General features: G+C 50.7%; 10 protein-coding genes across 10 annotated transcripts; 6 read left to right on the plus strand and 4 right to left on the minus strand.

Annotated features, from left to right (window-relative positions):
* Positions 1–707: 707 nt before the first annotated feature.
* CCOS01_07162 (glycoside hydrolase family 93) lies at positions 708–1,934 on the plus strand (the record flags this gene model as incomplete). Its single annotated transcript, XM_060455329.1, has 2 exons — positions 708–1,270; positions 1,340–1,934. 2 exons carry the CDS (start codon positions 708–710, stop codon positions 1,932–1,934), a joined length of 1,158 nt encoding a protein of 385 aa, XP_060315029.1.
* A 1,318-nt stretch (positions 1,935–3,252) lies between these two features.
* CCOS01_07163 (uncharacterized protein) lies at positions 3,253–4,152 on the plus strand (the record flags this gene model as incomplete). The annotated part of the gene is made up of 1 exon (XM_060455330.1): positions 3,253–4,152. One exon carries the CDS (start codon positions 3,253–3,255, stop codon positions 4,150–4,152), a length of 900 nt encoding a protein of 299 aa, XP_060315030.1.
* Positions 4,153–4,307: 155 nt separating this feature from the next.
* Positions 4,308–4,781, minus strand: CCOS01_07164 (uncharacterized protein; the record flags this gene model as incomplete). Its single annotated transcript, XM_060455331.1, has 1 exon — positions 4,308–4,781. The coding sequence occupies one exon, from the start codon at positions 4,779–4,781 to the stop codon at positions 4,308–4,310; it is 474 nt and encodes a 157-aa protein (XP_060315031.1).
* An 893-nt stretch (positions 4,782–5,674) lies between these two features.
* CCOS01_07165 (uncharacterized protein) lies at positions 5,675–6,871 on the minus strand (the record flags this gene model as incomplete). Its single annotated transcript, XM_060455332.1, has 1 exon — positions 5,675–6,871. The coding sequence occupies one exon, from the start codon at positions 6,869–6,871 to the stop codon at positions 5,675–5,677; it is 1,197 nt and encodes a 398-aa protein (XP_060315032.1).
* Positions 6,872–8,541: 1,670 nt separating this feature from the next.
* Positions 8,542–11,203, plus strand: CCOS01_07166 (tetratricopeptide repeat domain-containing protein; the record flags this gene model as incomplete). Its single annotated transcript, XM_060455333.1, has 6 exons — positions 8,542–8,572; positions 8,631–9,206; positions 9,285–9,813; positions 9,883–9,992; positions 10,206–10,527; positions 10,975–11,203. The coding sequence occupies 6 exons, from the start codon at positions 8,542–8,544 to the stop codon at positions 11,201–11,203; spliced, it is 1,797 nt and encodes a 598-aa protein (XP_060315033.1).
* A 714-nt stretch (positions 11,204–11,917) lies between these two features.
* Positions 11,918–13,120, plus strand: CCOS01_07167 (methyltransferase CmcJ; the record flags this gene model as incomplete). The annotated part of the gene is made up of 5 exons (XM_060455334.1): positions 11,918–12,277; positions 12,328–12,415; positions 12,485–12,575; positions 12,629–12,914; positions 12,983–13,120. 5 exons carry the CDS (start codon positions 11,918–11,920, stop codon positions 13,118–13,120), a joined length of 963 nt encoding a protein of 320 aa, XP_060315034.1.
* Positions 13,121–14,719: 1,599 nt separating this feature from the next.
* CCOS01_07168 (uncharacterized protein) lies at positions 14,720–16,306 on the plus strand (the record flags this gene model as incomplete). The annotated part of the gene is made up of 1 exon (XM_060455335.1): positions 14,720–16,306. One exon carries the CDS (start codon positions 14,720–14,722, stop codon positions 16,304–16,306), a length of 1,587 nt encoding a protein of 528 aa, XP_060315035.1.
* Positions 16,307–16,553: 247 nt separating this feature from the next.
* On the minus strand, positions 16,554–18,448 carry CCOS01_07169 (3-hydroxyacyl-CoA dehydrogenase; the record flags this gene model as incomplete). The annotated part of the gene is made up of 3 exons (XM_060455336.1): positions 16,554–17,623; positions 17,681–18,313; positions 18,373–18,448. The coding sequence occupies 3 exons, from the start codon at positions 18,446–18,448 to the stop codon at positions 16,554–16,556; spliced, it is 1,779 nt and encodes a 592-aa protein (XP_060315036.1).
* A 1,238-nt stretch (positions 18,449–19,686) lies between these two features.
* On the minus strand, positions 19,687–21,363 carry CCOS01_07170 (major facilitator superfamily transporter; the record flags this gene model as incomplete). Its single annotated transcript, XM_060455337.1, has 4 exons — positions 19,687–19,857; positions 19,947–20,994; positions 21,064–21,167; positions 21,241–21,363. 4 exons carry the CDS (start codon positions 21,361–21,363, stop codon positions 19,687–19,689), a joined length of 1,446 nt encoding a protein of 481 aa, XP_060315037.1.
* Positions 21,364–23,250: 1,887 nt separating this feature from the next.
* CCOS01_07171 (amidase) lies at positions 23,251–25,142 on the plus strand (the record flags this gene model as incomplete). Its single annotated transcript, XM_060455338.1, has 5 exons — positions 23,251–23,538; positions 23,613–24,024; positions 24,098–24,760; positions 24,830–24,973; positions 25,033–25,142. 5 exons carry the CDS (start codon positions 23,251–23,253, stop codon positions 25,140–25,142), a joined length of 1,617 nt encoding a protein of 538 aa, XP_060315038.1.
* Between the last annotated feature and the right edge of the window lie 125 nt (positions 25,143–25,267).

Consider the following 25,267-nt stretch of genomic DNA (forward strand, 5'->3'; position numbering starts at 1 on the left):
AATTGGACCCAAAGAGACACGTTTAAACGAATTTCTACCAAATCCTTCATAAAACCTTAGGCCTTGGAAGTTGCAGTTCAAGAACCCAAACTGTCAGTTGCACGTGTACTCCATACTTGTGAAGTCTTCCAATTTTGCTGATCCCCGGCCGGATCCGAAGAACAGTCAACCTCATTGGCGCGCGTCTTTAAGCTTCGGCAATCACCCATAAACATGGCTGGGATATCCCCACACAAATCCCCAGATCTCAACGGCAATGAACTAAGACGCGGGGAATGTAACACTGCCCTCGGCGAGCTTTTGACCGATGTGACGGCCTTTCTATGAGGTCACATTGCTGTCTGCGAAAACAAAACACACCATACGCGCCAATGATCACGGTGTCGGACCTGCATGTGCTGTCAGCTAACCCCAACGCGGCCACCCTACCGTCTTGGGGGTGGATTATCATCACTCGTTTACGAGTCACGAAATCAAGGAAAGCTTTCCTCCGAGCTTGCGAAGCTATTGATGATGATCAGGTTGACATTGTCTTGGCGTTGACATCGTATCCCCTCACTCGAAGGTCAATGTGGGCGGCGTATATAACATACCCCGCTGCTCGAGCAATGCCGTCTCTCGTCCTCCTTCAAGGCACCTGACTCTCTCGCCGTCGGCCTCGTCATCTCTCAAATTTTCCACGAGATTAGTGTTCGGAAAATCACATCATGAAGTTCCTCGGAGCCGCCGTTGCTGGTATTGCCAGTCTGCTCTCCTACCAGGCTGTCGCGAGCCCCGTCCCAACCCCAGTCGAGGCCCGTCAAGCTACCGGAACCATCTCGAACAATGTCATCTTCTCCCCGCCGTCAAACGCTGGCTGGGTTGACCCCCGCGTCCTGTACGCTCGCACCATCCAGCTGGACTCGGGCGACCTGATCGCCACCTGGGAGAACTACTCCCCCGAGCCTCCCATCGTCTATTTCCCCGTCTACCGCTCTCAAGACGGTGGAGCCACCTGGGCTGAGATCGGCCGTGTTCAGGACACCGTCAATGGCTGGGGTCTGCGCTACCAGCCCTTCCTCTACGAGCTTCCGGAGGCGTTCGCTGGTTATCCCGCCGGCACTATCTTGCTCGCTGGTAACAGCATCCCGACGGATCTGAGCTTGACCAAGATCGATGTCTACGTCAGCACTGATGGCGGTGCCAACTGGGAGTTCCTCAGCAGTGTTGCCAGCGGAGGCGAGGCCCTGCCCAACAACGGCCTGACCCCCGTCTGGGAGCCTCACTTCTTGTAAGTCTGAGTCTAGCTTCACGAAACGTTCATCTGAGGGTAATTGCTAACCACTTCCTCCTCACGCAGGCTCCACAACGGCGAGCTCATCATCTACTACGCCGACCAGCGCGACACGAAGTACGGCCAGAAGCTGTCCCACCAGACCACCACCGACCTCAAGACCTGGAGCGCCATCGTCGACGATGTCCACGATGACAACGCCTACGAGGCACGCCCTGGCATGCCCGTCATCGCTAAGCTGCCCAACGACGACTTCATCTTCGCCTACGAGGTCTGCGGCACCGATGGCTGCCGCGTACACTACCGCCTCACGGCCGACCCGCTCAACATCCTCGCCGCCCCCAGCATCTCGCTTATCTCCACCTCCGGCACCCGCCCCGTTAGCTCCCCCTACGTTGTCTGGTCCCCTGTCGGTGGCGTCAACGGTACCATCGTGCTTAGCGGCGGCAGCCAGTCGAACATCTTCGTCAACCGGGCTCTGGGTGATGCTAGCGCTTGGGTCGAGTATGCTGTTCCTCAACCCAATGCTTACTCTCGTGCTCTGGCGGTACTTGATGATGGTAGCAAGTTGGCTATTATTGGCGGTGGAAGATTGCCTCCTAGCAGCACCAACCAGGTTAGCATTAGTGTTGTTGATCTCAATGCATTGCTTGGATTGTAGACATATGTAGCCAAAGGAATGTGACAGTAATTGGAGAGACTTAAGATCGAAGATTGAAGATACAGATTAACAATATTGAATGATCATACCAATGAGTGAGGCCATGGTCATAGCACGTACGACATTGCCCAGTGGCGCAGTTATCGCATGCGATAGACGCTAACCTCTCCCATTCAGGGCTGCATCAGGTGTCGATTTCCGCCCGGGATGTGAAGCGGGCAAACACAAGTGTGCAACCAAGAAGTACATACTAAGGTAGCACACAACCAGCTACTGTTCGCATAAGTCCAGAGTTGGATGGCCCCCAACAGTCCTCACGACGTTGCTTGCCGTACAGTTCCACCAGAAACCAACGCCTTGATGGAATTTTACAACTCTTGGAGCATTATATAGCCAAGGTAGACTTCATGGAAGTTCAATACTAGTCTTTGATGGGCCAGGTTTTCCGCTCTTAGAGAAGAGACATTAGCCCTCGGTGCTTGATAAAAAGGCCGGGTTGCGTGTTAGATGTCTGAATGAGGCATCAGTGCAGTGAGAAATCTGGTTGCCTCGTCGTCTCAGTGCATGGTTGTTTCAAGAGTTCCGGGGTGTGTAAGGAGGCTAATGGCCTGACTTCAAGATATGAATTTTCGTATGGTAGTGAAAGAAAACAAAAACCGTAGGAGGGTTTAAAAAGGATTTGAATGATTATTGCAAAAGGTTGATGTTCCTTAAGGTCTATTTTCATCACAACAACTAATGAGACTACCTTGGCTAAAGAAGTGGCTATATATCAGTAGTTGCTGCTAATTGAACTCATCATTATTCTCCATAGGAGATGTTGTGTAGAACTACATGGCTACCAATGGCTATCATGTTTGGCCGGAGAAACTGGAAACAAGACTTAATCGAGACTTCGAAGAACTTCGATATAAGAAAAGCGATGAGATCTAAAGCAGCGAAGTGCGAGGCATGATAATATGCACTTCTAGAAACAAAAGCGTCATATAGTTGCTGTCTTGAATTTGAAATGCGTTCTCCAATATAACTACTTCGATGATGGGATACGCTGGCAAGGCAACGTGGCGCATGAAATACTGCCTCTCTAAGGATTTGCGCTCCATCTTAGTGCAGGAGGGTGTGTCACCCTCATCGGAACCGGGTGGTCAGCCTGCATCACATATGCGAGGCCGGCTGGCCTGCCTTCTGATAAATAAGTGCTTGGCCCAGACGCAGCGCTCTTTTGCGGCAAGCAACGTGACACTGAATATCCCCTTTAGCTCCATCCCGACACCCGCCCCAAACTGGCCTTTGGAAGGCATTTCACACGGCTGACAACATGACCTGCGAAAGCGGTTTCGAAGGAAATAGCGACATCTATGGCTTGGGCGTAAGGATCGGCGTTTACCTCCAATGGTGTACATCGATACTGGCTCAGAATTTCTATGAGCCTGCTGTCGAAGGGATGCAGGACGCCAACAGCACGTACCAGCTGGCCATGACATGCGGCTTCATGTTCATTACCAGTAGACCGAGCGAGGGGCTCAAAACAATTGAAGGTTACATTGCCCTGCTTTTTTGTTTTGCTGGTGCCTGCATTTCCTCCTTGCAGAATCGATCGGCCTTCTCCACCGTCCTGTCGAAAAATGGTGTCGGAGAACCTCCACGACGTCGTGTTCGAACCGCAGGCGATATGCTTCTCAACGCTATCATTTCTTCATACGGCATATGGTTTTTGTTCATCGGCATTGGGAAGCTCGAGCGCACCGTATGCCAGGAAAGGGCGTTCTTCTTCACGTCTGTGGCTTTATTTGGGTGGTTTCGGTTCTTCCTCAGCGCAGGCTTCATCTTGGGTCTTCTAGTGTCAACACTCTTGCTAGTCGCCCAGGCGATAATACTCATAAGCTGGGTTTCCAATAGTCTCGACAACAACATCAACATGAATCAACGTATCTTTGGCGGCGTGAACGACCCAACGCCTAATTCGACTCGCCAGAATCAGCGGGTAGATGTTACTATCTCTACAGGGCAGCTTTTTGGAAGCATGCTTGCGCTTGGACTGTTTATTGCGGCGGTGGAAGAGACTTTGGATTGGAACAACATTTCGGGTGTTCACCAGTGTGCTGATTTCAGCCAACTGTTTCCGCTGATGATAGGAGCCACAAACTTCGCTCGCGTCGCGGCACAGTTTCTCCTGGATCATGGGAAAGGAAAAATTGCATTGAAGTGGGCAAAATAAAGGTTCAGTGGTTGACAGAACAAGACCGTCAAAATTGACCGGCATGACTACGAACAATATCATGGAGCATTTGAAGCTGATGCCGGTGCGCTGTACGCGAAGTGCGTGAAAAAGTCTTGCGGTTCAGTCCTCTCTTCTGGTCAGATCTTCGGCCGTCATTTCCACCCGATAAGCTCAAGAAGTATTCCATTCTTATCTGCACTCCGGTTGTCTGCTTGTTCAACAGCGGCGAGGTTTCCAGCCATGTGATCCTTGTCGGTAGTGCCATCGAGAACACAGATATTCCAGCCGGATGCTGTTGTTTCTTCGACCATCTGCTGTAGTAGAGCTTCGTGGGCGCTGATGTGCTTTCTCTGGGCCCTGTACTGCACCGGCAGGCTGTCCAACAGCCATGAATTGCTAGCGTCAAAGATGCCAAATAATTGATAGACAATGCCTTCCTCCTTGCAGATGACGGCCACATCATGATCGTATCCTGTCTCTTTGCGAAACCAGTTCTGCACAAATGCTGGTTTTATACGCGAGTTCTTGAGTACTGAGCGCAGTTTTTGCGGCTTGACGTTCGAAAGGCCGAGATATCGGATGCCCCCACGGTCCACAACTTGCTCCAGAGCGAGCCAGATTTCCATGATTGTTCTAGTGGGGGTCCTCGAGGCGTTGACGAAGTAACAGTCAATGCTATCTACTTTCAGTCGAGTCGAGCTTCCCATGACGCTTTCCAAAGCGAGGATAGCAGGTGCCTCAGTGTTTGGCTGCTCCTGGCCTGTACTCCTCAGATGAGCAGACTTCGGGGTTGGAATGTACTTTGATTGAAGGAAAAGATCACCTCGTCCGACCGAATCTTGCTCATTTGTCTGTGCAAGAAGGAAAGCCGATGTGGCCTGACCATCAAGTGTCTCGTCATGATGTATAGTGCCAGCTGCAGTATCGATGCCTCGATATCCCACGCTGAGTGCGGTCCCAATATCAGGACATGGTTTGTGTCGTCTTCTTGCCGTACCATACAATATTTGCGGTAACGGGTTTCCGTTGATTAAGGTCGGAGACATAGGAACTTGATGCAAATGTTGGAAAACTTCAATGTGAGTGGATCGTTTGTCGGATCCCTTAAAACGCTTTTGTACGTATCCACCGGGCCCGGATGGAGTGCCGTCAGTTAAAGATTGAACAAAATACGCAGCTGGTACAGAGGAGGGGCTCGGGTGTATTTTTCAAGGTCATATACATAGACAATGCCAACAAGAAACCCCTTGTGCTTAGCCTTGTACGGCGCACCAAGGCCCCCTGTAGCAGAACTGGGCGTTGGTTCAGTGCTGTGGTACCGGTACGTGTGAGTGACATGGGTCTACTGCTCACTCCTTGCTTACCCACCCCCTCCATCATGTAGAGTCGACATTTATGTCACTCACTTTGCATGAAATATTTGATTTAAGGGTGGGTGGACTAGGGTGACAGACGTTGTTGGGTCTTCAATATGATAACAGGAAACCTGGCCTTCCGCATGCATGGAAGGAAATAGAAATCAATAAGCACTACACCAGCGTCCACCAAGAGGGAGCTTGTTCTTCTCCAGAAGCTCGAGCCTAGCCTCATTCTTGCCGTCGTCTGCGTACTTTTCCTGAATCTCCTTCTCCAGCATCATCCAATCTGGTTCGTTGTCTTCCACCGTCGTTGTATCCGAAAGAGTGAGATCTCCTACAGCTAAGGTATCTGTGTCGCTTTCGGAGTTTTCCCAATCATCGACAAATCGAACCGTGATCTCATCGCTCTCGCCCTCCAAAATACTAGCGTCGGTTGTCCAGTGGAACAAGTCGCTGCCAGTATTGAGATGAGGCCCAAAGCCGTTGAACTCGATGACCTTGGCATCCCACCTAATACTATCCTGACTCGGCGGGGTCACCAAAACATCCATGGTGCAGGTGTCAAAGGGAATGTGGCCTTTGACGTTATTCCATACATCAACCACGGCTTCCACGAGGCCATCCGAGTAGCGCTCACGCCATCCTTTCTTTTCCCACCAAATATCTTGACTGACAGCAGTGACTTTCCCCTTGTAGCAGAAGACACGGAGCTCATGTTCAAGCCTGATTTCCGGTGACCATCGCTCGACTACCAAGGCCTCACCTGGGTCTTCGCTCCAGACTCCGTCCGCAAGAGCCAGCAGTCGGCCAGCAACCCTACCACTTGTGAGAAGACGGCCGAGAACAACTTCAGCGGTGGGCGGAAGAGGATCCGGCTTGGCAGTAGGAGCTCCGTTTGCGAAGCTGTCCTTGGCTGATGTCGCACTGAGTCTGATGAAGATAGGGTCCTTGCACACCTTAGTAGCGTCGTCCAAAATAGACTGAATACTGGCAACAACGAACTTCCCTTCTGGCGTGCCGAGAGCAGTCCTCATATTGGAGTTGAGCATCTTTTGTAACACATAGCCGAGTTTAGCCAAGAGCTCGGCTGAGAGTGTCTGGATTTTCAAGACTTCAGTCGCCATGAAAGGCGTCAGCTGATCAGAATACCAGAGATGGTAAAGGTACTTGTTGTTTCCTTCGGCATATAATGCATCGAACTCTTTGGTACCGACAGAAATCTCATCACCCCATGGGTGCATTGTATGATGGTTGTGAGAGTTAGCCCCAGCATGATGACGGAATGGGTCATCAGCCACAGGGAGTGCGAAGGAGTAGACATCGGATGTGATCCATTGAACCACAAATTTGGAAGCCATATCAGATATTTGGAAGGTTCGTATAAAAGTGACCGCAGAACGCAAAGAGGACCATAGTGAATATGAGATAGGGCTAGAGCAGGGGCTGATTTCCAGTATATATACCACCCGCTCCTAGGGATTTGCCAGTTTAGAGCACTATCCATATTATGAGTTGTCCGTCTTTGCTCATGGCTACCACCAGGGTTTCCCAGGCTCTTTTCCCCTCACATAGTGGTCCGCCATCGAGAACCCCGTCACGTCGGAGTTCCAAAAGCTGTGTGAGGTTATGCCGTTGCCTGATGTCACCGTGTCAGCAAATTACGTGAGACGTCATTGGCCACCACAATCAGTAAGGGAAGGCAGTGTGTCAGCTTTCAAGTTGTGTGACTTATCATCTATCCTTTTTCGTCGAGACGTATCCTCTGGCACATCGGGCGTCGTGTGATCAGCCACATATTCAATAACTACCTTAACCAACCAGCCATCAGCGTTCACATGCCTGTATCGATCAGTCCATGCTCACATACCAAATTAACCGGAAGCCCGCATGGTAGCTTGGACTTGTGCCGTTCCGCTTCCATCCTCGTAGTCAGGCGGAGCTGTCGTACCATCTCACTGCATGCGCGGGACTTGTCGAATTGGTGTTTATCTTTGAATCTCTACTTGATTGCTGAGGTCGGGCACAAGGCAAAAGTCAGAAGATCTACTACAGTATTAGAAAGACGGTGCATAAGAATAATTTCACTGTGTCAATAAAATCAGCGCCTCCAGATTTTCCGATGCCTTTTCGACTTTCGCTCCTGCAAAGTTTACGACCACGGACGTAACGTGTTGTATCACGGAACCTAAAGCTATCTGATAGGATTTAATCAAAGGGGCCTCCTAAGCAATTGCAGTCATGGCTTTCCTCTTATCAAGTTAAGCAACTAATTTGAGAGAATGCTACTCACTGTTGCATTGGATTCTCTTCTTCTCACGCTATTTGGCAGCCATTTATCCAGATCGAGTTCCTCTGCAAACCAGTACGCAAACGAACCCCGCACCAAGCCATGCAGTGTTTCCATTCGGATTTATACGCAGGAAATACCAATTCTCCCTTCAACTTTTGGACACCGATTTCGCACAATAAATTGTTGCTCAGCCTTGTTCGCATACAATGACTCAAATCAATCAACGCCAGGACTGGGAAGGGCCATTGAAGCTACTGCAAAAGCAGCTCTACGAGGAAGAACTCTGCCGTTTGCGGGAATGTAGATCTCTCGCTGTTTTTCAAGACCAGCTAGAAACACTCAAAGAGGATCGGGGAGCTCTCCAATTCGAAGGATCATGGAAGTTTCTCCAAACCGTGGTCAAGCGGCTTAGCCCTATAGTAGCAGCTGTTGAGTACGTTGCCCCTAGTCTAGGCATTCCTTCATGCATGTGGGGGGCCATGATTCTACTTCTTGATGTTAGTTATCCCTTGGTTTTCATTGCGTCTGAATGAACGACATTGCTAAAGTGGTATCATCTAGGCCGTGAGCTTGAGAAAGCAATATTTGGACACCGTTCTCGGGTACTACGATGGCTTAATTTCGATTCTGCCATGCCGAGAAAATCTCAAGTCGATAATGGCAGATAATCCAGAGCTTGAAGGGGTTGTGTTGAATTTCTACAAACACTACCTCGATTGTAGTGGGCAGTTTCTCCAAATGTTCTCTCCAAGACGATCTGTCGCCAAGCGTTAGTAGCACAATGAAGCGAAAAACTGGCACGTATCTGACTCGACATCATTTGACAGGGTTTTACCGGAGGGTTCTTTTTCTTCGTAACCTTTATGGGCTCTCAGATTCCATGAATGCTCTCAAGTCAGCGGCAGAAAAAGCTACAAAAGCATACCGAATCACCTCGGAGCAACAACGTCAAAATATTATACAAGAGGATCTGAATCAGATCAAATCAGCCGTCGAACAAATGAACCGAGATCCACCCCAAGAGTCTCTCAGCCGGCTTGCGTATGTTCGATCTAGCAGCTTCAGGCATACACTCCCCCCCAGCGGCATCACATTCACTGGGCGATCGGCAGAGTTGAAAGCACTACATACCTACCTTGGTCCTCTTACTGAATCAGACCATGACCAAACTCCTGGTCTGCGTTCTGTCGTTTTATGGGGCCTTGGTGGGATGGGCAAATCGCAGCTCGCATTAGCCTACGCCCATCAGCATAAATCTTCATACAAGGCTTGTTTCTGGATACAATGTGAAGATTTGGTCAACATATGCAATGGATTCATGAAGATTGCGAGAAAACTCGGTTATGAGCCTGCGGGCTTAGAGGCAGACGTACTAAGCGTCAAAAACTGGCTGGAGAACGAAGGTACTCGCGCAACAGGTTCCAAATATCCCGTACTTTCATTTTCAATACTGGCGCTAATATCTAGTCTTTTCGGGGCAGGAAAACAGTGGCTTCTTGTGTTAGACGGTGCGGACATGGGGCCAACCCCTGAGTTTCTCCAGCAGTACTGGCCATCGGGAGACGAGGGCTCCGTTCTTGTGACAAGCCAAGATAAACAATGGCAGATTTCCGACTATGTCCGCCACAACCTTGAAGTTTCCAGTCTATCTGAAGATGATGGACTTCAGTACATTAATCAGTTTATGAGGAATCACGGAAGGAGTGTTGGACCAAGAGAGGCGGCGACGATTCTTGCAGAGTCAGGCAGGCTGCCCCTGGCATTACATCAAATGCTTTCCTTCATGGTGACCGAGAGCCTTAGTGCAGAAGAGTTTTTGGACCAATTTATGAATAGCAGATCGGTGGATGACTGGGACATGTCGACATCTCGCAATCTGGCAACTTTTCTCAACCTCGCCTTCAAGAACCTCGACGATCCGACGAAGAAGGTACTCGAGAATTTATCGTTACTCGATGTCAATCGAATGCCTGGTTTCATGGTGAAGAAAACAAAAGAACTTTTGGCTAGGTAAGTCAGCACCTGGATTAAGGCACAGAACCCTTGAAATAACTCAAGGAGCCGTCTAACTTACAACAGCGATGGCGCACAATTCAATCATTTGACTCGATACTCCCTCATAAACAAATCAAAAGATGATGGCGATTTCTACGAGATGCATCCGCAGGTCAAGAGACAGGTCATCCTGCGTATGCCCCCAGAACACCTGAAAGAAAGGGCACAGTGGGTTACCGGCCAACTTCGAGAGTATTTTCCTCGCCAGTCAGTCTTTGGCGCTGAACTAGACGACACAAATCCAAATTGCCCATCATTGATAGCACATGTACTAGCTTTTAAGACGACCATAAATCGTTACAACTGCGACATTCAAGATATCGAGAACCTTGCTAGCTTGTATCTAGATGGCGGCATCTACTCTTGGGCCCGTGGGCTACTCGAGGTCGGACGAGACCTCACCGACGCAGCAAGGATGCTGTGCGGAACAGGCAAAGTTTCTCTGTTCACCAAAGCACAGATATTCTCCTTCCATGCTTCCATCATCTCCGACAGTGGGAGACTCAGGGAGGGCCTCCGCGAATTCGAGTACGCACTCATCTTCAGCATGCGCTACGTTTCCGAAACGGAGGACTCTGAGCCTTCGGAGCCCCTAGCACTACTTTCAAATGCCTATAACAATGTGGCGGCAGCCCATAACCGCCTCGGCAATTTTGAGGAGGCTTCAAGGTACAACAACCAGGCCTTAAGCTTAAAGATGAGTTTGGAAGAACGCGGTCTTCCTATGTCCCACTCCCTCTGTCTAACATACCAAACGATGGCCTATACAAAAGCACAGCAAGGGGACATTGCGGGTTCAGTTTCGTGCTTTGAGAAAGCCATCGAATACGGCTCTATGTCTGAAGAATCCATTCCGAGATTGGCATTGGCGCAACATAACTTCGCACATCTTAGGCTATTGGAGGGCAATCTTAAAGATGCCTGTGATCTATTCTTTACAGCTTGGGGAACCAGAGCTGAGAAACATGGCGACCACCCAGATACGGGTATTTCACAACACATGCTAGCTCATTGCTATCATAAATTGGGGGGAAAGGAAAACTTGGAGTTTGCTAGGTTTGCTCTAATCTATTTGAAGCCTCAAACAAGGCAGGCTTGACTGACATCACTCACTAGATCGTTATTGCAACAGGCAGTCGTACTGTTCGAGGAGCGACTTTCGGAACCCGACAATAAGAGATTAGCCTGGTCTCTGTTTAAGCTTGCGCTGGTTCAAGATGAACTTGGAGATCTCAAGGCCGGAGAGAACCGTATAAGGGCAGAGGAACTGTATTTCCAGGAAACGGGACATTCCGAAGTCACATTGACCGAGGATCTACTCAATGATTTAGTGCCATATATCTAACGTACTTTAAGGTAGTTAGGGATAGATGATATCGCGCCCTGCGCCTCCACCCCTTTAAACTTAAGCACGAAAAGAAAGAAAAACTCGGCACAATTACGTATTTATCGAAAATTCATACATCACTGTTGCAAGATTTGCTTGACAGATGATGTCGCTATATAAAGTGTCGCCGATTTACCTTCATCGTCGTCTGAATACGTTACTCTTCTTCTTTTCTCGAGAAAGTAGAAAATTATGCACAGAATCCATGTTGATCTACGAGTCAAGCAGTGGAAACGCGTTTTCTCAGCTGCATGCACCGTGAAAACCGGGGGAGGGGGGACGTCATAGGATTCCGGCGAAGCCCAGAGCCTACATGAACTCAACCCATCCCATGTCACTGATACACGGCTTGATTTCCTCTGCAATTCAAAAGTCATTGACACCCTCCTTCCTCTTTCAGCAACACACCCGCATAAAGTCAAGTTGCTGCCACACCTGCTGCAGAGTCCCTTAGACCCGATGGTAGCCTCGCTAAGCCTCAATGTACAGGGTCATTTGGACTCCCAATACATTTCATTCCGAAGTGCACGCTGGAACTTTCTGAAGACCCTTCGCTTCTCCCTCCTACTTAAGAATGGTATCTTTTCGAAGACAGAATTCGGCAGCAACCGCCCAGTCTCTCAAAATTCGTTCGCAGTTTGTTCCGCAGGAGCACCTATCTATTTCCGTGAAATGGATACACAGGAAGACCATAAAACACTAGGGAAGATCGGATACCTGAAGCGGCTTGAACTCTATGGAACAGAAAAGCCGTATCAAATAACGGTCCGCCCGAAGTATGTCCAAGACTCGGACGCGCAGAAGACAAACATTGTTATCGATCCACAGGTCGTCAAGATTACTGATATCATTAATCGACGGGGTGAATTTAGCACGGATATTCAGGGTTTCGAGCTCGCCACTTTTCCCAGTTCATTATCCTCTGATGAACTCCAGGACTTAGACGAGATTGAGTCTCGTTACTATGCCGAAGCCAAGGAATTTCTCATGCGAAGATATAATGCTCACAGAGTGCTCATATTCGATACGACGGTATGCTCAGTCTGTCGTTCATCCAAGATATCAAGTGTAACGCAATATAGATTAGACGCTCGAAACCAGGTCGCAACACGGACACTACCCTCCTCAAGAACCAACAGATTCTAGGGCCATCCATTGACTGTCATGTCGGTAAGTCACCCTAGACTGTCTCCCAAACCTGCTCGAATGATCTGACTTTAACGACATGACTCTTCGTAGATCAAAGCCCCAATAGCGTTCGCAAGAGAGTGAGGAAGAACTTTCCTAATGACGCAGACCAGCTATTGGCTCAGCGCGTGCAAGTAGTCAAGTAAGCTGATCTAGACCAGCCCGCGTCTTTAGATCTGACAGACCCTATCACAGCATATGGCGAGCTCTCCGCTTCCCATGTCAAATCCGTCCTTTGGGCTTGTGCGACTACAGATCGACCAGACCTGGAGACTATACACCAGCTGATCTTGTCTCATCCGTTTGGGAAGGCGAGACATTGCAAATTTACCACAACCCTAACCACGAGTGGTGGTTCGCCAGCAAGATGGAAGCGGACGACGTGCTTCTCATCAAAATGTTTGACTCTGAGGGAGAAAGGGAGGGTAACGAAACGGCCATGTGTGAGTACCTTCTAGAATTCTTCTTTTCCATGAGTCAAGTTCTGCTTCTGGTATCGAGTCTTGCGGTCTTACCTAGCATGCACGTGGTTCGATATTTTCTAACAAGCACGCTTCGCAGGTACACCTCATTGCTCTTTCGACTGGGAAGACGCCCCTGAGGGATCGCATGGGCGAGAGAGCATGGAAATCAGAGCAATTATATTTTCTGAACTCTAGGAAGCTTGAGACTTTCAACTTTGGGTAATAATAGAAAGCTCCACACTCATTTGATTGAAACGAATTCACTGTGCAATTTCCAGAAGACTTTATGATATTAATGAGAGTTTTTATATCTTCCCCCTTTCCGCTGCTATCAAGTCATAACAATCTTCTTGGACAACACATGTATTAGAGTAAAGAGTGTTTCTCCATGAAAGAATGTCACGGATAAATTTCATTCCTATCAATATGCGACACGTCCTCGAACCAAGCTTCGTATGGTGCTGAGTATCTAATTTGATTAATCATTGATGGGATGCAGGGTAAGGTGTTAAAACTCACTTGAATCAGCCGGCCTTGTTGACGAAGTCATCGTCGTCGTCTTCATCATCGTCGTCGTCCTCATCAGGATTGGGCTGCTTCGGCTTCGCAGCATTACTCTCCTTCTTGGCGGCTATCTCCGCAGCCTTCCGACGAGCTTCGAGCTCATCCTTTACCCATTTCTTCCACGGCTGAGATCTCTGATCTTCATTTGGGTTGCTAGATACCATGTTGCGTGATGATGTTGAAATATTCAAGCTGACAAAGTTTTAGGGGCGAAGTTTTGATGCAAGACCGCGAAACATTGGCGCTTGAGAGTTTCACAGCCTCGAAAACAGGCCCCGAGGCTTAAGTATCCCTCTGTGTGGTATCATGCTCATAAATAGATCAGAATGCATTGAGAGCTCTCTTCCAGTATCTGGCCAACATCACGCTCCGAGCTGTTTGCCGATGGTATGCGTTGATGCATCCTGCTTTTGCCATCCTTCCGTATGCACGGGAATATGTTGGAACACGTAGCCTGTTGGTTGTGGGTGTTGTGTCACCACACCGCTCGGCGAATCTGACACAAAGCTACATCGAGAAGGTCATCATATAATTTCATCGGGCGCGGGTGAAACAGACCACAGCTATCTTGTATGGCTGTTCTAGGTTCCTGCAATTGATCTCAATCAACCACACAGTCTCTGATTGGTGAAGCGTAACTGACAGTCTTCTTTCATTGACTGGAGCCCCGCACACCTTTTACGGCAGTAATGTCACACTGTGGATACGTGTGCCTTCGGGCATTTGGGACAATTTGAGGGGATGGAATATTCGCAGCCTGCCTTGAATGTGCATCAGGACTGAGATATCATAACTGCAGCCAGCTGGTTGTCAGAAACTGTGATCCAAGCCTTGGAATAATTTCGTCTGATTGGATGGCTGACGTACCCGAACTGCATGCTCCTTCCATTGGGGTCAAGTATAGGTACTTTTATGAACACACAGCAATCATTCCTTCCTCTGAAGCCAAGGTATGCACAGGCAGCCACGCAGCCTGATTATCTGGTGCCACCTGCCTGTCTTACAATTCACAACAAATATCCCTGTAAGAGGCAATACCTACCTACCCATCATTGGGACATTCCCCTCCTTCTCACGCAGACAATGATTTTCGACCGCACCAAACGCAAGGTTCTGAGTGGCAATCCCGACCCCGTCCAAATTCTCACCCTCTCCTGATCTTTCGTTAACAAGACTTCTTATGTGTGACCTTTTCGGCCGCCTCTTTCGTCCCCTGCAGGGCTCTACCAGTAGCTACCCTCAGCGAGTTCCCGCAACCATGACCGCGAAAATCGAGGAAGTGATCCGGTCACGTCTTGGCGTAGTGGAGGAAATACTGGAAATCACACATCAGCCTGCTTTGTCGATGGGCGTCATCCATCATGGGAAAGAAGTCTTTAGACACAATCGGGGCATTATCAACAATGAGACTGGCCAAACACCAAACAGCGATACTCTGTACTGCATTGCATCCCTTTCGAAAGCCTTCGTTTCTGCCGCTATAGACATTCTCGTCCAACGTCAGGAGCTGAGTTGGGACACAACAGTGGCCCAAGTTCTTCCAGGGTATGGTCGATATGATCAAGATGCAATGCTCAATGGCATGACGCTTCGAGATATCTGCTCTCATCGGACTGGCCTTCATGGTCTAGACGAAATAATTCAGGGCATGGACGGGCGTATCCTCCTTCCGAAAAGCGAGGTTGTCAATGTCGTCAACGCCCTGCCCAAAAAGTTCGGATTTCGGACAGACTTCCACTACAACAACGCCCTATTCGAATTGGCCGGTGCAATAATTGAACGGATTTCTGGATCCCAGACCTGGGGACACTTTCTCAAGGAAGAGCTGTTCGACCCACTAGAGATGAAGCGGACAACGGCCTTTCGCAGCGTCCACAAGACCGACGACAACATTGCTACGCCATACATGTGTCTGACAGACGGCTCGCTATGCAAAATAGCACCCACCGAGCTATCTGCGGATTCTATGAACGGTGGCTCTGGAGGACTCCGCAGCTCCGTGAATGATCTGCTCAAGTGGTGTTCCAGCCTGTTGGCATCCTTTGATGAGAAAAGCACCGCCAACCCCATTCGTCACAGATCACCAATCTTTGATCGCGCCAATATGGCCAATCCGAGCTCTGTTGAAGATGGCGACTACTGCACCGGGTGGTGCTATCACCAAACCCCCTCGAAGCTGGGATTAATCTCCCCTAATCGAAGCCTGCTCTCACCAGTTCTCGGGACCAATTCTGAATCCTTACTCGTCTACGGCCATCAAGGCGACGTTCCCGGGTATACGTGTTCCTTGTATCTTATCCCAAAGACTCAGTCTGCTATTGTCGTCCTATCCAACGGTACTGGCCTCTCTGACGCTACCGACTGGATTGCCCAGGATATCCTCCAGGCGATGTACAGCCTGAAGCCAACCGTGGATTTTGTCTTCACTGCGCATCAGGCATCCATTCTATACAAAACCACGTTCAAGAGGCTGTTTCAGTTGCCTCTCGAGGAACATAGAAAGATGGGTACGCCTACTCCGCCCTTGGACGACTTCACTGGGGAGTATGTAATGGAGAACCTGGACATCGCCACTCTCAACATCAAAGCTGGCCCGGAAACCTCATCAACTGGTCTTCGAATGAGAGTCAATGGTCTCGCGGACCAGGAGTACCACTTGTGGCATTATCATGCGGACGTATGGTGTTATCTTCCGGAGAGCGCTGACCAATGTTTGAGACGTGGTCTCGACAGAAGTGACTGGACCTCATACCTTATCTCATTTCAGAGGGATGCAGAAGGTCAAGTCGAGAAGTTGGGATGGGATATGTGTGGTGTGAGTGTTGTTTTCTACAAACGAAAATGAGATTATGGGAGCACTGCTGAATCTTGATGGATGGTGAGAGAATGGAATATGAAGCTGGTGACGGGAAGCAAGGATGAAAAGGCGCAGCAAAGGCCGTAGTTACGTTAATTAACTTCAATTGACAAGACAACCGCCCAAGCCGGGATATCGATCTATAGCTTCTATACACAACTCTCGCCAGAACAACTCCCATGACCCAAAACGCCATCTAAACCATCGTCTATCCTTTGCCCTGAAATGACCAAGTCTAAATTCGAAGAACAGCAATACCGGAGATAGTGCGATTATCGTCAGAGAAGATCTTCTTCTTCTCAGATCCATCCACATTGCAGCGATAAATGCTGCCGCCAAGATCGCTGAAGTAAACATGTCCGTTCTCCTGGTCTAGCTTGACACCGATCGCCTCATTGAGATGTCTCACCAAGATCTCATACTTCTTGGACCCCTCAGACAGCAACAACAATCCCGTCATAGGATCGATATTCGCCCGGTTGAGCGTGTTGCCCTTGGGAATCTCTCCACGGTCAGTCCAGAAAATAGTATGTGTCTCCTCGTCAACTTCCAAGTCAATCGGCTCTGGCAAGTCGCTAAGGAAACACTCGATATCGTCTCTCGTCTCAGCCGTCTTGCCCGCCGGCATCTCAATGTTCGCGCAGAAGATGCGGCCCTGTCCGGACTTTGGCGCGCCCTTTTGGGTCCAGTAGAACTTGCCCAGCTTCGGCGCGACGGAGATACCGACGCACCAGGTCTTCAGATCCGAAGCGTCGTTGCCACCAATGACGAGTGTCTCGAGGTCGCTTCCGTCGAGGTTGGAGCGGTAGACTTTCATACCCTCGCGGTCGCAGAAGTAAATCTTTTTGGAGGCCGGTTCGATAACGAGTTGCTTGGGCGTGTTGATGGTACCAGGCTCGAAGAGGGACTTGACGTCTGTACCATCGATGTTCGAGGATAGGACGGCGCCGTCTTGCTTGCCTGGTGTACCCATGCACGTCCAGATCATGCGCTGAGTGTCGTTGGCGTCAATGTCGATGCCGTCGGGGACGTGTTGCCGGTCGACCAGGACGCGCTCTAGTTTGCCCTCCGACGAGAGCTGGAGGACTTGTCCGGAGGCTGAAGCGTCGTTTTCGTTCGCCAAGCCGAGGTCGAGGGCGACGATCTTGGGGAGATGGGGGTAAAGACCACCCTTTGCTGACTTGTTGCCGAGACGGCCCTTGGAGACGTACTCGCGTTGCAGGAAGTTGACTGTGTTCTCGGGAGACAGGCCGCGCTCCTTGACGTAGTGGTCTTCGATGAAGGCGACGGTGTCGAGACCGACCTCTGTGATTTCGTTAGCTGCTTGATCTGCGGAAAACTTGCGTATGAATGCAAACTTACCGTCCATCATCGTGCAAGGACCCTTGCCGTGTTTGCTGAGTTCGTAGAATAGCGTATCAATCTCCTCGGGACTCGACACGCCCTCAGCGAGAATTGACAATGTTTCTCTCTTAATCGCAGCCCATAGCCGGTTGAAAACAAAGCCAGTAGACTCCTTGCGCGCAGTAAACGGTCTCGTTCCAACCTCCTTCTGCCTCTCCGTCATGAAGGGGAAGATCTCCGGGTTCGTGAAGCCATCCGTCATCAGCTCGACAACCATGTTGTGTGGGGGCATGTAGTAATGTGTGTTCATGATGCGTGTCTTGGTCTCATCCCTCACTTTGCCGAGCATTTCTGAAGATCTGTACGACGAAGAGTTGCTGGCGAGGATGGCGTCTGCGGGGGCGTGAGCCTCCAAGTCGGCAAAGGTGTCCGTCTTGATTTGGATCCGTTCGGGGACGGCTTCGATTACGAGCCAGGCATTTGCGACGGCGGTTTCGAGATCAGTGAAGACTTGGACGGTTCCGGCGCGCTTGCGGCCTGATGCTGGGTATGTGTCGACAGTTTGCTTAACGTAGTCCAGGCAGGGCTGGTGTTGCTTGGAGTCGGGCTCGCGGACCTGGACGTTGTAGCCGCCGGATGCCCATGTGCAGGCTGATTTGGTGTGTCAGGATATCATTCAAGAAGTGTGCTCAGGAGTGAACCGAACTTACCAATGCGACGGCCGAGTACGCCGCCTCCCAGCACAGCAACCGGGCGGTCGCTGTAGTTTGATGGTAGTGAAGTCATTGATGTGTTGGAAATGTGATAGTTGACGATTAAAGTAAGGGTCTAGGGTCTAATGATGTAAGATCTACAGTACAGAATGACACCTCAGAAAGCCAAGACGGCAGATGAACTTATATATGCATCGAAGACGGGGCTGCAGATCAGTCTAGAAGCTAGAGAAAGCCTCCGTCAAACAATTCGGCGGAGCACATCGTCATTCCCCTGAGCGCTCGCAAGTCGCCGAGGTTGCCGGAGACCCGTCAAGTCGGTCATCGTGGGTCCCGATAACGAGCCTGCAATCCTTAGTAAGTGGTCTTGAGCGGTCTGGTTGGTGGCGCGAAGCAAACAGCAGAGGGATAAACGCATTGACGGCTGTGGGTATGACGCAAGTTTCGATGATGGGCCTTGGACTATGAATCGGGTTTCGGTGCCGATCGCGGGTCGGTGTCGCCGGTACAGGATCCACTTTAATATTGAAAACGTTGATTTCCCATATGGAAGTCAAAAGGCCCGTTGAGGTGTCGAGAACAACCTGGATGATGATGGGACCAAGCTATGATAAGAACAACGTCAATTCCGTCTTATCATAATGAGCGCGAAACAGCGAGATTGAGCTGCTTTACGAGCAGACGCTACCTTTGGTTTGGGAAAAAGAGTTACATCTCAAATCCGTCACCTCGGCACTTGGTGGGGCGGGCCCGTTCTTTTAGTTCCGGCCTCGGCAGCCGCAAGCTTGTAAAGTGGACCCGTCAGCTCCCGGCCTCGGCAATTCCAAGAATACCTGTCAGGGTCCGCGTCGGTCTCGCTCTGGATGAAAGGGGTCTCTCTGAAAGTGCCGTGCGACGTGGGGGCAGTTTGGATTATTTCCGATCAGGTGCGGCCCTTATTCCGTTGCTCGCGGTCTGTCCCGATTCGAAATACATCCCTATCCTCCCCGGATTCCGTTTACTTCGGTGTTCAGCAGCATTTCTGCTTTTGACCTCCACACGGCTTGCCTTCGAATAGACTCAAGACACAGGGAACCTACCTCAAGCGAAGTCATGGTCATTTTGCGCTGTGTAAAGCAATGGCCTGGACTTAAAATCACGGTCGACCAATCTTAGCTGCTCATCAAGACATTTCCATCAACCGCGAAAAATCATCATGAATCCAGTTTTCAACGAAGGGCTCAATAAGGAACTCTTGATTTTCACTATAGCGTCATCTTCTGTAGCCAGTGAATACAATATCTCAACCATTTTCCGCACGCTTTAGTACTCTCAGACTTGCTCATCGTCATCCTTCGCAATAGGTCCCTTGGTGATGGATCCAGTCTCCCCCACCTCAGCATTGAGCACACGCCGCTTTTCTTCCCTATGCGTGAGCAGGGTGAGCCCACTGGTCCAGACAATCAAGGCAATCGAGCTGGCGATCATGGCCCACATGCCCCTCTGCAGTCCCAAATATCAGCACACGTTTCATTCCCAACAGTCTGGTTCTCGAACCCTCACCGGGCAGAAAAAACAAAAGGGTTACTTACGGTAAACCACGGTGCCATTGAAGCGCCGTAGAAGATGATACTCCACCACGCGTTGACGGCGTTACTGCCCAGATTCATACCCGCGAGAACGACACCACGGAAGATGCCCTCCTCGTACCTCATCGCATCATTGCACCATGCGAAGAACGTTGCCTGGCAAGCATACACAGCACCAGCCCAGTAGTACGCGCCAAACACGACCGATGTCGACGCCGCGCTCGTCGGGTCCCTGGCTGCAACCAGAACCATCGCAGACGTCGCCACACCAGTGATGCCGATGAAGTACGCGACGAGATACCGCTTCCCGCCTAGGAAATCCGTCAAAGTCGCCCAGAAGAGCGTCGAGACGATGCCGACGGCGGGTACGCCGGTGGGATAGTTGTTGAGCTGAGCGACGGTGTACTTATGCGTGGGGTGGCTTTTCATGTACAGACCCAACAGGGAATTTGTGCTAAAGGACTCTGTCTCGCCGGCAATGATCCAAAGCATGACGAAACCCCACCAGTACCACGACGTGAGCACCTTCTTCGCGAAGCGGAACGTCAGCGGCGAGCGCTCCTGGATCTCGGGCACGCGAGACCGCGCCAGGACCTTTTCCTCTTCCGTGAAGTAGAACGCCGTCGTCGTGTGGGGCGTATCGGGGAAGCATACGAAGCCGTAGATCGCGACAGGTACAGTCATCAGTCCGTCAATGATGAAGAGCCAGCGCCAGCCGGAGAGGCCGTGCAGACCGTTCATGCTGCTGTGTATGCCGGTCTGAATGAAGCCGCCGAAGAAGGTGCCCGCGAGGCCGGAGGCCGTGAAGATGCCGCTGCGCTTGCCGAGCTCGCGCTCCGTGTACCACGCGCCGAGGATGTAGTGCGTTCCGACAAAGGTCGAGGCCTCTGCTATGCCTTGGAAGAAGCGGATGGCCATGATGGATTGCGGGCTGTGAACGCTGGCGGTGCACATTGTCAGGCCACCCCAGATGATCATCATGAGGGGAAACCAGATGCGCGGTTTGACGTAGTGGAGGGACAGGTTGGATGGGATCTGTCCGATAACGTAGCTGGACGGTTTGTCAGTTGTTGTCAAGGAGCAGTGAGAAGTGCAATCTGATGAAAAGCTCTAAACTTACCCGACTGTGAAGCATGTATTGATTTCGTTGAGTTGATTCCCCACGAAGCCCAGCTCCTCCTTCATACCGGAAACGTACGCATTGTTCAGATTGGTACGGTCAAGCTAAAAGGACCTATCAGAAACTTTGTGCTCATCACGAACACCAGCAGAAATCTGGGAAGAGGCATTGACTCACGTAGTTGACCAGGTAACTCAAGCAACAAAACGTCAAGATGAAGAAGTCAATCTTGGAAACGAGCTTCTTCTCCCCTGGTTGATACTGCACATTCAGATATTGGCGGACTTTCTCGAAAGCCATGTTGGGCAATGGGTTCGGCAAGTGATACTGCAAAGAACCAAGCCTCTGTAAAATCAGCGAATCAACTGATGGATTGCCAATTGAAGGGATGCGGTGACAAGTCGAGCAGCTCAAGCACACCGTTCACCGTGATAGATGCACCCGAACGCTGACCGACGTGAAGTTCTTATGGGAATTGCAACCGTAGACTGTTTGCACCCCCTTGCCAGCAGTTCCCAAGCTGCCAAAGACCTAAGCTTGACACTTATCGCGGGCCGATATCTCCCAAGAGATAAGAAATATGGTCACAGGAATAAAGAGCAGGGGTCTTGCGATAGGGCTGGTGTTGTTTTTCCCCCGTACGGTAATCGAGACCGGGGGATAATAAGCGTCACAGGAACCGTTTAGGCGTTCTTTGACATCCTGTTTGAGTATGGTTTCTTATCTCAATGGCTTTCGCTGTGTAGGCAATCGGTGTTTACCCGACTCAGTTGAGCTATTGTCGGCTCCCTGTGTTGGTCGGCTCTTGTCGCAAAGCGTTGTGATTCGATGTCCCTGTTGCACTGTGAGCAACCAAGGTGCCGTTATCAAATGCTGGAGATCACAGGCACCCCGCAACGAACCAGAATGGAACGATAAGCTCACAGCTCTCCCCGGAGACGTCGTCCGATGGTTGTCCGAGAGGTTTAGCCAAAAGCTAGGAGGCTATAGTTCAGCCTCTTCAAAACACGCCGGATACGCTCTGGATGTGGTCGCGATAGTTCAGACGCGACGATGTGGTGTTGCGTAGTGCTTCACGTCGTGGTGGCGAGCGTTTGCGATGGCGGCCGTGAAATTGAATGCGTTGATGGAAAGGCTCGGCGGTATCGATTTGAGCGAATTTTACGTAGGGCTAAGGCTCTTTCAGACGCGTCCCACTTTGCTAGAGCGCGTTCTCAATTGACTTTTGAATACTTGATGAAGTGAAGTTCTAGAATTGAACTCCACCGTCTTATTCGAAAACGCCTTGAGCATCTACGATCGTACATGTACTATCCGTAGGTTTTACCAGTGCTGCGGGAAAAGAAACCCGGCAGCGATCCTCACGGTCACATGGCGGCGTTTATTCCGGTGCGACAGCGGAGCTAGCTCATTAGGTTCAATTTGAAGACACTGGCTGTCTGCGTCATGGACCATAATGAGCAGCACCCGAATCGCCCTCCCGCGTTACACGGGGCGTTAGCTCAACTAAGGTCACCACTGTTGGCGGTTTCTTTGATTGATTGTAGAGAGCTGGCACGCGCGGGGAGGACGACTTAGCGTCCTTTCCAAGACTAGGGGGCAGTCCACACTCTAGCATTGCCCCTCCGTGAACGTGCTTCGAAGGATGTCTTTACCCATGGGGCCGTACTGGAAAAGTACCCGCTTCTACGCAGTAGAGCTCATCGAAACAAGTTGACTTTGTACAGGCTTGACAGCCTGTGGTCAAGCTTATCAAGGTGAATTGAGTTGGTGGTCGAAGTCTCCGCACGCCGTCTCAACATGAATGTTCCCCGGCTGTCTTATCTGTCGAGACAACAGCCCCCTCGCAACACCACAGTCCCCGCGGATCCGAACTGACACTGTGACCCGTCACTTTGGTCACTCTCCTCAGATCTCGGGCGATGCACCCCGAATCAAATCACCGATGACCGGCGGCGCTGGGCGGTTCGTTCGCGCCATATCGCTCCTAGACTACGAATGTAAGTAGTACTTAGGCCACCAGTAGCCGTTGCTGGTCTTATTTAACAGTTCCGGAGCCGAGCTTGATCTGTCTAAACTCAACTTGTGAAGAGGCTATCGTTTTCCCTGACCACCTGGTTATCTTATCGTACGCGAACCAAAGAGACATCCTCATACGAAACTATCTCAGCCAATAGGTATTTTACTATGGGAAGCATTAAGACCGAGACATGGGAATTGGCAGCCGCCAAAAAACGAGAGTCACTCGCGGCAGCACTCCCCTCAGAATGGCTTGTTCCCAAGAACCTACTTCCTCCGGATTCCCAGGACGACGTCACATCGTGGCCCGAGACTTCGGGCTGGTTCACAGAGAAAGAGCTCGCCATCACGAACAGTGACGCCGCCGATCTGATCCTCAAGCTCGCATCCGGAGAACTCAAGTCGGTAGAGGTCACAAACGCTTTCTGCAAGAGGGCCGTTGCCGCTCATCAGTTGGTGAGTACCCCTCTCCTCTCCTCCGCCTGACTCTCTTCACTTGCAGGTGGGCTCTTCACTCACAAGTAAACTAGACAAACTGCCTCTCTGAAACGTGTTTCGACCGCGCACTCGCAACAGCAAAAGCCAGAGATGAGTACCTCGAGCGCACTGGAAAGCCCATCGGGCCCTTCCACGGCTTGCCCATCTCCCTCAAAGACAACTTCAATCTCAAGGGGCTTGATGCCACCGTAGGCTTCGTTTCTCACATTGACAACCCCGCTGAGTACGACGCTGCCCTCGCCACGCTGCTGGAGGAGGCCGGCGCCGTCTTTTACGTCAAAACCAACGTGCCGACGGCGATGATGATTGCGGAATCGGTCAATAATGTCTTTGGCCGGACGGTGAACCCGAGAAACAGGAATCTTACTAGTGGTGGGAGCTCCGGTGGAGAGTCTGCGCTTATTTCATTCAAGGGCAGTCCGCTTGGTGTCGGAACAGATATCGGTGAGTCTTAGATCACTCCAACTCTGGCTGTTGCTTGAACGAAGGCCGGACGCTGATTCTCTCATTCGTGAAGGCGGTTCTCTCCGCATTCCCGCCGCTTGCACCGGCATCTTCACCCTCCGACCATCCTTCGGCCGCTTCCCCACCTTAGGTTGCCGCTCCGGCATGGGCGGCCAGGAAGCCGTCCAATCTGTCAACGGCCCCATGACCCGAACCATCACCGATCTCGAACTCTACAGCAAAACCGTCGTCAACCAAAAGACCTGGCTCCACGACCCGCGCTGCGTCCCGATTCCGTGGCGCGAGGTGGAACTTCCTTCGAAGCTGAAGATTGCAGTTATGTGGAACGACGGCATGGTCAAGCCCACCCCGCCCGTCACACGCGCGCTCAAGGCGACTGTCGAGAAGCTGAAGGCCGCTGGTAGCGAAATCGAAATTGTTGACTGGGAGCCCGTTGACCACAGGCAGGGGCTGACTCTGCTGGAGCGCATGTTTGTCGCTGACGGCGGTATCTCCATTCAGAAGGAGCTTGAGAAGTCCGGTGAGCCACTCAGGCCCGAGATGGCGGCGTACGGGACCGCGAAGGAGCTCGGGACGTACGACATGTGGCAGCTTCACCTCGAGCGTACCGCGTTCCAGAAGCGATATCTCGACCGGTGGACCGCGGCTGGGATCGATGCGATTCTGTGCCCCACAACGCCATTTGCGAGTGTGAAGAGCGGAGGCTTCAAGCATGGTGAGTTTAAAGATCATAACTACCTCTATGTCTTGTCTTGAGGAATTGTTCTGACCCATGAACTTACAGTTGGATACACGGGTGTTTACAATGTCCTCGACTACTCTTGCGTTTCCTTCCCGACTGGCTTGACAGCAGACCAAAGCTTAGATACGCCTCTCGACTCCACAGAAAAGCCACTCAGCAAAGACTGTGAGACTATCCACGCCGAATGTAAGTCACGTTTGTATTTCTATAATCAAGGACCAACATGGCTAATGTTTCCTACGCAGACGATGCCGCGACAGTACATGGCATGCCCATCAGCCTGCAATTGGTTGCTCGGCGGTTGGAAGAAGAGAAGGCGATAGCTATGGTCAAACATGTTCTTAGCGTGATCTGATACTAATTATCAAGCAACCTTTGAAATAGAGATAATTTTAAGTATCACGGATTATGTGTGTTCTAAATAGTGGTCCACACAAGCCACGAGACCTTCTAACGAGACGAAGTGCGTCCTTCTCTATT

This window comes from Colletotrichum costaricense (genome assembly GCF_030867565.1).
Source record: "Colletotrichum costaricense strain IMI 309622 chromosome Unknown Scaffold_6.1, whole genome shotgun sequence".
Classification (NCBI taxonomy): domain Eukaryota; kingdom Fungi; phylum Ascomycota; class Sordariomycetes; order Glomerellales; family Glomerellaceae; genus Colletotrichum; species Colletotrichum costaricense.